The 12031-nt window shown below is 38.1% G+C and overlaps 1 protein-coding gene across 1 annotated transcript in view; it reads right to left on the bottom strand.

Annotated features, from left to right (window-relative positions):
• UGGT2 (UDP-glucose glycoprotein glucosyltransferase 2) overlaps window positions 1–12031 on the bottom strand; it is a 601530-nt gene that overhangs the window by 496152 nt on the left and 93347 nt on the right. Inside the window, exons 3-4 of the mRNA XM_007944010.2 lie at window positions 11095–11225; window positions 10358–10470 (exon numbers count right to left, since the gene is read on the bottom strand). Of these exons, the coding sequence (XP_007942201.1) occupies window positions 10358–10470; window positions 11095–11225 (244 nt within the window). The remainder of the gene's footprint in view (window positions 1–10357; window positions 10471–11094; window positions 11226–12031) is intronic.

Below are 12031 nucleotides of genomic sequence, written 5' to 3'. Positions count from 1 at the left end.
TGTCTGTGTTAATTGGTTTCCCTTTTCTTTGTTGAAGAGGGTCTTTGCAATCCTTCTGCCTAGTCCGCCATCTTGCCCCGCCTCCCAACATCACAGTTTTAATGCATCAAGTCTTCTGTGTTCCTTTCTCATTATATACCTTTCACATGCATATGAGGCAAATGAAAAGGCCCTGGCTTTTATCAGGCACACTCTAGTTTTTTAAAATTTTAAAGAGATCTTTTAAACCAGATTTGCCCAATAATGTTCATAGTTTGATTTGCTGAATTCTGTTTCCATGGATGTTAGTTGTTGTTCCAAGTAAAATGAAATCACTGACAATATAAATGCTTCTTCATTTATCATGATGCTACTTACTGGTCCAGTTATAATGACTTCTGTTTTCTTCAAGTTCAGGTGCAATCCAAAATGAAATTATGTCGTCTTTGACTTTCATCAATAAGTGTGTCATGTTATCTTCAATTTCAGCAAGAAAGGCTATCATCTATTGTATGTTATTTAGTTTTCCTCTAATCCTGGTGCCACATCCATCTTCATATAGTCTGGCTTCTTGGATTATTTTTTCAGCATACAGACTGAATTAGTAAGGTAAAATAATACAACCCTGCCACACACTTTTTTCCAATTTCAAACCACATAGTATCCCCTTGTTCTGGTACACAGTTGCCTTTTCATCCATGTACAGGTTCTGCATGAGCACAATTAAATGTTTTGTGATTCCCACTCTCTGTAATGTTATCCATAATTATTAGGATCCACCATGCTAGTTAGGTTTCTGTGCCAACTTGGCTGGGCCTGGTTGAGTGGCTGGGCAACTGGATGTAGTTATTCCAGTTGATGAGACTGGTAATCAACTCCAGGTGGAATCTACTATAACCAGGTGAGCAGCTGCCCTAAAGATGTAATCTGCTTCTGTATATAAGGAGAAGCTTTGGGGAATGGTCTCCAGCTTATGGCATGCTTGAACCCTGCATGTAGCTGTGTCATTGTTCAGCAGCCTGCCACGCTCTGATGACCTTGGGACTTCCAATGGACTTGAATTAACAGCCTGCCGTGTGGTTTGGTAACACAGGGCCTGTGCCTTTTTACTTGTCAAACTTGGGCTTGTCAGCCTCGGCAGCCAGCAGCTGAGTGAAGAAATGCAGCGTCAGTGGGCTGGAAGCAGGAGGCAAAGCTAAAGCTCAAGGTTGAGGGGCTTTCACCCAGCCCCTAGAGCCTAGCACTCTGAACTCAGAGTTAAAGTCTCCAAACTATAAGAGAATAAACTCTTACTTCTTCAAGCCATCCAATTTGTGGTATATTCCCGTCAGAGTGGCACTAGGTAACCAAGACATCCACACAGTCAAATAACATCTGTCAGTTTGTCATACTATGGTGGCTTGCATGTTGCTATGCTGTTGAAAGCTATGCAATGGGTATTTCAAATACCAGCAGGATCACCTGGTACACAAGTTTCAGTGTAGCTTCCAGATACAGGTAGATTAGGAAGACAGGCCTGGCTACTAAAATTAAAAAATTCGTCAATGAAAACCACTTGGAAAACAACAGAACAAAAATATGAGCAATCTTAATTCAACACAAAAATATGATAATCCCACATCATTGAGTAGTTTTCCACAGAAAAGCAAAGAAGGTATAGTAGTTAAAAATATGTTAACATAAAATTAGAAATACCATTTGACTCAGCTATTCCATTACTAGGTGTATATCCTAAAGAAGTGAGAGCCAGCACAAGAACAGACATATGCACACCCATGTTCATAGCAGCACTATTTACAGTAGCCAAAAAATGGAGGCAACCTAGGTGTCCATCAATTGAAGAATGGATAACCAAACTATGGTATCATACACACAGTGGGATACTATGCAACCCTAAAGAATAACATAGATTTTGCAAAACAACACATAACGTGGATGAACTTGGAGGACATTATGCTGAGTGAAATAAGTCAATCACAGAAAGACAATTTTTTTTTAGTTAGTCCATTATTGTAAAAAGTCAAGGAAAAGTTTATATATGGAAGGGAAATTTCTTTGGTGGTTACCAGGGGTAGAAGGAGAGCAGAGAGAACACTGTTAGATAGGTAGACACAAGTACTGATTTGGGTAGATTTTGGTAGTAAGAAAAGGGCAACGTACCAAATATGAGTGATCAACACTGTGGCATTCAAGAAGAGAAAGACATGGAGAGGTACATGGGAGGTATAGACAACAAGGATGAACCTTTCTGCACATACAATACTGCGTAGTCAGTGAAGGCAAACATGGATATACAGATGAACAGATGAGTGTACAGGTTGAACTATTAGGTATGTATTTGCAGGAGGGAGTGTGCCAAAGATCATGTATAGGGTTGGCAGACAATGTTTCTACAAGTGTGTTGCTATGTTCTGTAAGAATTCTCAGGTGTACTGTACAGTAGAGCTGACAAGGGAAAAGGTTGTAGTCACTTCTTGGCCACAGCCAGCTACCTAGAGCGAGCAAGTAGTTGTACCTGTGGGTTTAGGACCATAGTCACAGGGGACATCAAGCTCAACTGGTATAACATACTACACAAAACATTGTTCCACCTCCCACTTTGGCGAGTAGTGAATGGGATCTCAAAAGCTTGCAAGCACCTGCCTAGATGCAATGATGGGTCTTGCCTCATCGAGAACAAAGTAGAATGAAGAAAACCAAAGATTCATAGAAACAATTAGTCCAAGCAACTGGTACACCATGAGATCCACAACCTATATGACTATGAGACCAGAAGAACTAGATGGTGCCCAGCTACCACTGTCAACCACTCAGAGAGGGATCTATGTAGGAGATCCCGGATAGAGTAGGAGAACAATGTGGAACAAAACTCAAAATCATGAGAGGGGATTCAAAATGGAATCTTGTCAGTAATCACCACTCTATTTCCCTCTAGCATCTTAGTGCTTGAAAAACTAGGTACAGCAGTTTGAATTAGGGATTCTGGTGCTCTGAACAGCTCACTGAGTCAGAGTGCACCAAACTCAGAGGAGTAGAAATAGAGAGGAGAAAGGTACAGGGGAAAAATAAAACAAGATCTATCCTGCAGAGTGCCAACAGGCAGCCAAGAAAGGCCATTGGAGACTTCCCTTGGGGAGCAACTGGCAGGCAAGAAGGGCCATCTGAGATCTCCCAGGGTTAAGGCAGAAGACACACCACACCAGCATACCAGTGACCACACCAACATACCAGCGATCACCCCAAGGATCTACCTTCAGCAGCTGATTTTATCGGTAACTTGGGTCAGCTAGGTGCAAATGGGCAAATCCAGTGCTGCTGAAACCTGAGCAGAGAGTTCATTGGTGCTGCAGAAGGGCGAGCCCAGGGAGGTGCCCTGCAGCAGGTCACCGAGTAGGCTTTGGTCAGCTTAGTGGCACTGAGAGGCCTGTGCTTGACTTTATCACTAATATTGGGACCACAGATTACTAGCAGGCACTCTCCCGACTCCAATGCCACTGAAACCAAGCAGATCGTTGGTGCCGCAGGTGAGCGGACCCACAGAGGAACTCCTGAGGCAGATCGCAGTCTGGGCGAGGTGGGCGGAGCCAGAGAGAGAAACCCCCGTAATGGATAGTGGAGCCGGGAAGTTGTCCTCGGTAGGCTTTTCAGTGCCTAGGGGCCTCGGGAGGAGGATTTTTGTGTGTATCTGAGCCTGGTGGAAAGTGGCAACCCCCTAACAACTGGAGTCTTTGTGGAATTTGAGCTGTGGGCCTGTAAATAACAGTACAACATCATTGGCAGCAGCCCACTCAAAGCCCTAAAATCCACCCCCGGCAACAGTGAGCTTTCCTTCTTCTGCTCCCACCTTCTCCACCAATAACTTCACTCATCTTCCAGTAGAAGAAACCTCATTCAGCCAACATAAAACCTCCTGGTTCAAACTCTAAACCCTCTTTACAACAAACAGAAACCCATATCCACATTCCACACAGTGATTCCACCATCACAAAGACAACTGCAGAGCAACCCAGCATACCTGAATTAATAACTTAAAAAAAAAAAAAAAACACCAGCTTAACCTTTTCAAAATATTAAACCATAAAACCAAGACAAATCAAATCAATACATAACCAATAGTTAAAGACAACCTCAAAATGTCTAGGAAACAACAGGCAACCTCAAATCAAACAAAGAAACAGGACAAAGCATTAGAATCAAAACCACAAACAAAGGTCTCATTATATATGGAGGAAGAGGAGGCAATAGAATTATCTGAGAAGGGATTTAGAAGATTTGTTTATAAAGCTTTACAAGAGCCTAAGGAAACCCCCAAGAGAAGCAAGGAGAATACAGACAGTTCCCTGAAAGAACTCATGAAAATCATTCAAGAACAAAAGAGTAAGATTAATGCATAATCAGGACTCATACAAAAACAGCAGTTAGGAATCCAGAAAATGAATACCAAAATTACAGAATTACACAACACAGTAGAAGCACAAAAGAGTAGGTTAGAACAGGCTGAAGAAAGCATATCCCAACTAGAAGACAAATCCCTGGACACCAGCCTGTATGAAGAAATCTCAGAACAAAGATTTAAGAGAAATGAAAAGAACCTAAGAATTATATGCAATGACATGAATAGAAACCACATAAGACTCACTGGAATTCCAGAACGAGAAGAGGTGAAAAAAAACGACTGAGAAAATTGTGGAAGACCTGCTTATAGAAAACTTCCCCCAAATCATGAAAGAAAAGATATTTGTCCAAGAAGCTCATAGAACCCCACACAAGAGAAATCCCAAGAGAAAAGCACCAAGGCATATTATAATCAAACTCTCCAAAACCAAAGACAAAGAAAAAATTTTGAGAGCTGCCTGGGACAAAAGAAATATCACTTATAATAATCAAACAGTTAGGCTGAGCTCCAATTACTCAAGCAGAAACCATGCAGGCAAGAAGGCAATGGGATGGCATATATAAAACACTGAAGGAAAAGAACTTCCAACCAAGAATCCTATATCCAACCAAATTATCCATCAAATATGAGGGAGAAATCAAGGCATTCTCAGACAAACAGAAATTAAGGGATTTTGTAAAAACCAGACCAACCCTAGAAGAAATGCTAAAGGAAGTCCTTCCAAGAGAGAACCCACAACAGAGATCAACAAAATCAGGATACGTGCACATCAAGACTAACACCAAATCAGAAATAGACACTCAAAATAAGACCATAAAACATTGTACTCTAAAAACTAAGGAAGTCAATCAGCACACAACAACAGCAACTAACCTATCAGAGGGAATAAATCTTCTAGATACAAACTTCCAAAAGGAGAGGAAACAAGACAATGTCTTCACAGTATGCACTGTTCTAAAAATGTAGAGACAAGAATATACTCCAAGGTAACCACAGAGAAAAGTAACAATCTCCCTAAGCAAATCCAGAAGGAAGGAAAGCATATGGATTTAATAAGCATAAAACCAACTAAAAAGAAGAAAAGGGATAAAGCATTAGCCAACAACTGAACTCAGCACAGAAAAGTATATGGACCAAGGAAACACCAACAACATGAGAAAAAAAAAAAAAACACAATAGAATGACAGCAATCAATTCATACCTATCACTAATTATACTCAATGTGAATGGACTAAATACACTTATGAAGAGAAAGAGAGTAACAGATTGGATAAGAAAAGAAGACCCATCGATATGCTGCCTACAAGAGACCTACCTTACACACAAAGATAAAAACAAATTAAGAGTTAAGGGATGGAAAAAAATATGCCAAGTCAATGGAAACCAAAAAAGAGCAGGAGTGGTAATATTAATTTCTGACAAAATAAACATTAAGGTGAAAAACATCATGAGAGATAAAGAAGGACATTATATGATGCCAGAAGGGTCAAATCACAAAGAAGACGTTACAATAATAAATATTTATGCACCCAATGAAAGTGCTCCAAAATACATGAAGCAAATATTAATTAAAAGTGATAACAGACAACTCTACAATAGTAGTAGGAGACTTTAACATACCACTTTCAAAGAGAGACAAGTCAACCAGAAAAAAACTCTACAAAGATACAGAAGAACTCAACAAGACAATCAACCAACTCGACCTCATAAACACATACAGAGCATTTCACCCAACAAAAGCACAATTCACATTCTTCTCCAGTGCACATGGATCCTTCTCCAGAATAGACCATATGTTGTTGTTGTTGTTGTTGTTACGTGCCGTCGAGTCGGCCCCGACTCATAGCGACCCCTCCTTGGGTTTCCGAGGCAGTATCACTACGGAAGTAGGATTACCCAACCTTCCTTCCGAGGAGTGGCTGGTGGGTTTGAACCGCCACCCTTCTGGTTAGCAGTCAAGTGCTTTAGCCACTATGCTACCAAAGCTCCTGAATAGACCATATGTTAGGACATAAAACAAGCCTCAATAAATTCAAAAGCATTGAAATAATACAAAGCATTGTCTTGGACCACAATGTTATAAAATTAGAAATTACTAGGAAGAGCAAGGAAAAAGCATCAAACATATGGAAGCTGAACAACTCACTGCTCAAGAACTACTGGGTAATAGAACAGATAAAAACTGAAATTTAAAAATTCCTAAAAGCAAATGAGAATGAAGATACATCATACCAAAACCTATGGGACACAGAGAAAGCAGTACTCAGAGGACAGTTTCTAGCAATAAATGCATACATCAAAAAAGAGAAAAGAAACAAAATCAACACTCTAATCAATTCCAACAGCTATAAATAGAACAACAAAAGAATCCTAAGTATCTAGAAGGAAGGAAATAATAAAGATCAAAGCAGAAATAAATGAAACAGAAAACAAAAAAACCATAGAGAAAATCAAGAAAACAAAGTGCTGGTTCTTCAAAAAGATTAATAGAATTGATAAACCATTGGCAGACTTAACAAAAGAAAAGAAAGAGAAAATCCAAATCACAAGAATTGTAAACAAAAATGGTGTCATCACAACAGAACCAGCTGAAATAAAAAAAGATACTGACAGAATATTATGGAAAACTGTACTCCAATAGATTTGAGAACCTAGAAGAGATGGACAAGTTTCTAGAATTCACAAGACCTACCTAAACTATCCCACTCAGAGATAGAAAACTTGAACAGACCTATAACAAAAGAAGAAATTCAAAAGGTCATAAAAAAAAACTTCCCTTAAGAAAAGCCCTGGCCCTGATGGCTTCATTGGAGAATTCTATCAAATATTCAGAGAAGAGTTGACACCTATGCTATTCAAGATATTCCAGAACATAGAAAAAGATGGAATACTCACAAACTCATTTTATGAAGCAAGCGTAACACTAATACCAAAACCAGGGAAAGACACCACTAGAAAGAAAAACTACAGACCAATATCACTCATGAACATAGACACAAAAATCTTTAACAAAATCCTGGCCCAACAGAATCCAACAACATATCAAAAAATTAATACATCTGGACCAAGTGGGATTCATACCAGGTTTACAAGGGTGGTTCAACATCAGAAAATCAATCAATGTAATCCACCACATAAACAAAATAAAACAAAAGAACCATATGATTCTACGAATTGATGCAGAAAAGGCATTTAATAAAATCCCAACACCCATTCCTGTTTAGAACTCTCAGCAAAATAGGGATAGAAGGGAAATTACTCAACATAATAAGGGTATATGCAAAGCAAACAGCCAACAGCCAACATCATTATTAATGGAGAAAGACTCAAGGCATTCCCCTTACAAACAGGAACCAGACAGGAATGCCCTCTATCACCACTTCTATTTAACACTGTATTGGAAGTCCTGGCCAAGATAATAAGGCAAGAAAGAGAAATAAAAGGCATACAAATTGGCAAAGAGGAACTAAAACTATCTCTACTTGCAGACGATATGATCCTGTACATAGAAAATCCAAGGCACTCAATAAAAAAACTGGAACTAATAGAGAGGTTCAGCAAAGCGGCAGGATATGAGATCAACACACAAAAACCAGTTGGATTCCTCTACACCAACAAACAGTCCTCTGATAAAGAAATAAAGGAAACAATACTATTTACTATAGCTATTAAAAAGATAAAATACCTAGGAATAAACCTCACCAAAGACACAAAAGACCTATACAGAGAAAACTATAAAACACTGCTACAAGAGACAACAAGGGCACTACATAAATGGAAGAACCTACCTTGTTCATGGATAGGTAGACTAAATATTGCGAAAAATTTCACAATAAATTTTTACCTAAAGCAATCTATACATTTAACACAATGCCGATCCAGATTTCAACAAAATTTTTTAAAGATATGGAAAAACCAATTACTAATTTCACATGGAAAGGAAAGAGACCTCAGATAAGCAGAACACTTCTCAAGAAAAAAAAAAAACAAAAAACAAAGTGGAAGATCTCTCACTCCCAGATCTTAAGAACTACTATACAGTCACAGTAGTCAAAAGACTATGGTATTGGCACAATGACAGACAGATAGACCAATGGAACAGAATCAGAAGTCCAGATACAGACCTATCCATCTATGGACAACCGATCTTTGACAAAGGTCCAAAAATCATTAAGTGGGGAAGAGACAGCCTCTGTAACAAATGGTGCTGGCAAAACTGGATATCTACCTGTAGAAAAATGAAACAAGACCCATATCTCACCCCATACACAAAAACAAACTCAAGCTGGATCAACGACTTAAATGTGAAACCCAAAACTATAAAATTCATCAAAGATAAAATAGGGGCAAATCTGAGAGCCTAATTTAGGGCATAAGTAGACTATCAAGCATAACCCAGAATGTGCAGGAGACAGAAGAGAAGCTGGATGACTGGGACCTTTTAAAAATTAAATTCTTATGCACATCAAAAGACTTCGTCAAAAGGGTAAGAAGAGAACCTATAGATTGGGAGAAAATATTTGCCTATGACATATCTGATGAAGGACTTATCTCCAAAATCTATAGAAAACTTCAACACCTCAATACCAAAAAGACAAGTAACACAATTCACAAATGAGCAAAAGACATAAACAGACACTTCACCAAAGAACAAGGCTGCCAACAAACACATGAGAAATTGCTCGCAATCATTAATCATTGTTGTTGTTGTTGTTATGTGCCATCCAGTCGGCCCCAACTCACAGAGACCCCTCCTTGGGTTTCTGAGGCAGTATCACTACGGAAGTAGGATTGCCCAACCTTCCTTCTGAGGAGTGGCTGGTGGGTTTGAACCGCCAGCCTTCTGGTGAGCAGTCAAGTGCTTTTAGCCACTATGCTACCAGAGCTCCTCATTAATCATTAGAGAGATGCAAATCAAAACAGCAATGAGATATTATCTCACCCCAGCAGTAATAGCAAAGTTCGACAGGTCAGAAAATAACAAATGCTGGCGAGGTTGTGGAGAGATTGGAACTCTTGTGCACTGGTGGTGGGACTGTAAAATGGTACAACGTATGACATTTCCTTAAAAAAACTGAAAACAGAAGTACCATTTGACCCAGCAATTTCATTACTAGGAATATATCCTAAGGTGAGATATACTCAACCCAGGATGACGCACCCACATACTCTATGGTAATACATAAGAAGTATAAGAACAATGTAAAACCAACACACACACACACAAACACAAAGAAAATACTTTTATTACATAAAAATAAAAACCTTCTATATTTTAAAATCAAAATAAAAGTAAAAGAGAAAATTTTAAAAAGTTTTGCAACAAATGAGAGAAGTATTAATACATATGACTAACCATACATTACTGCCTTATTTATAAACAGCTCTTTAACAACTGAAGAAATACCTATTACCACTTTTTCAATTATAAGCAATCAGGCAATGAATATGGCATACACTGGTAGGTGTTCTTGTTATTGTGGTTATTAGCTACTGCCTGGTGGGTTTCCCAATCATGCTGACCCCATGCACAATGGAATGACATACTTCCTGGTCCTGCACCATCCTTAGAACTGGATGGTGATTAGACTTTTACAACCCATAGGATTTTCAATGGCTGATTTCATAAGCAGAGCACCAGGCCTTTCTTCCTGTTCTGTATGCTCTAAAAAGTCCTCTGTGTTATTGGGGGGGAAAAGACTTGTATTTTTTAAGAAAACAGATATCATATCTCACATTATTTTGTTATAATTTATATTCCACAAGAAAAAGTTAAGACAGAAGACAAAAAAGTACTTATTTACTTTACAAAAGGATATAGACTATCAGCTGAGAAACAGTAGTAAGATTTTCAATAAAGATCACATTATTGAGTAAACAATCTCTTAGAATACTTAATTTTAGTATTATAAAATATCTCTGCTATTTCAACCCCTCATCTTGATAAATCACTGCTTTCCCAACAGACAATCATTAATTTACCTTGAAGTAGCCTTCTTCAGAAGTTTTTTAATATCATTAATTTTACAGGTGTGCTCCTTATGGATAACCAAAAATGCATTACAGCCATCTGGTGGTGGCTCATCGGCTGCAATCTAAGAATTCAAAGATTATATTTAGCTATAGTGGTTGATAATTACAGTATCATTTTAAAAACTCACATATTCCTTTGATTAAAATAAATTATAGCTCTAATTAAAGTAAAAACTGTCTCTATAGAGGTATAATCAAAGATAAATATAAATTCAAATTTTACTAGAAAATAAATGCTTCAAAGTTGTTGCCAAAATTCTATTAAATTAAAATGTTCATTACAGTTAATTTCAGATTTGTCTTCTAATTTTCTTATCCCAAATAACTATAAAAATTATATTATATACTAAATTATATTATGATCAATGACATATAACAACAACAAAAAAAACCTCATTGCCATTGAGTCAATTCTGACTCATAGTGAACCCCACTAGGTTTCTGGGGTAGTAAATCTTTACAGAAGCAGATTGTCCCATCTTCTTTCCAAGGAACAGCTGGTGAATTTGAACCACCAACCTTCTAGTTAGCAGTCAAATGCCTTAGCATTGTACCACGAGAGCTCCTGTTATATAACCAGGCATTAAATCTACGGATCCTTTTGAAGTAGATGTTAACATTCAGACACTTTATGGATGTTGCCAGCACAAATATTTGCCAAATACAGTTTTGGTATCTTTACAAACCTGTTGAAACATCTGAATAGTCGGAGAGTACGCCCTTATACTTAAAGCAAACTTTAAGAGACTGATGTGTAAATTGTCTAGGAATTGTCCAGCTTTCTTCAGGATTAAATTGTAATAAGAGTAATCTGATTCTATAAAAAAAAAGTTAAAAGAAAAGGATGTTAATATTTTGTATCCAACACACCAGTACACCTCCTACTATAAGGCTACTATAAATCTCATTGGATTTATATTTTAAGTTTGGTTATAGGTGGTGTTAGAGATAAATAAATAAGGAAGCCAGCTTTTTATTATTCACTTTGGATCTTCCAGTGATATATATAAGGAGTCAACACAAACACAAGTGAAAATAATCTCATTAAAATTTGGAAGATGCCAGCATGTCAGACCACTATACACTAAGGCTTTGGGGTTATAATAAAAGGATAGGCTCTAGACATAGATCCCACCTACAATTTGAAAGGAGATTGAAAACAATACAAAAAAGTTAAAGAGCAGTGTTACTATTCAAAAATTTAAAATCATTTGTGAATAATTTCAGGAGCTCTGGTGGCATAGTGCCTAAAGCACTTGATTGCTAACCAGAAGTCTAGTGGTTCAAACCCACCAGCCACTCTTCTGAAGGAACATTAGGCAATCTACTTCCAGTGATACTGCCTCGGAAACCCAAGGAGTCACTGTGAGTCAGATCCAACTCCATGGCAGTGGTTTGGTTTGGTTTTTGGGGAATAATTTCTACTGAGATTTACTATATACAGCCAAGTGAAATTAGTGTGTCAAGAACAGTTTGTTGTTGTGCCATCGAGTCGGCACCGACTCATAGCGACCCCCCCTTGGGTTCCCAAGGCAGTATCACTACAGAAGTAGATTGCCCAACCTTCCTTCCGAGGAGTGGCTGGTGGGTTTGAACCGCCAGCCCTCTGGTTAGCAGTCAAGT

Source organism: Orycteropus afer, unplaced genomic scaffold (genome assembly GCF_000298275.1).
Source record: "Orycteropus afer afer isolate SDZICR_OR568_19922 unplaced genomic scaffold, OryAfe1.0 scaffold00117, whole genome shotgun sequence".
Classification (NCBI taxonomy): domain Eukaryota; kingdom Metazoa; phylum Chordata; class Mammalia; order Tubulidentata; family Orycteropodidae; genus Orycteropus; species Orycteropus afer.
Note: the sequence above shows the minus strand (reverse complement) of the source record. Positions and strands in the feature narration are given on the sequence as shown.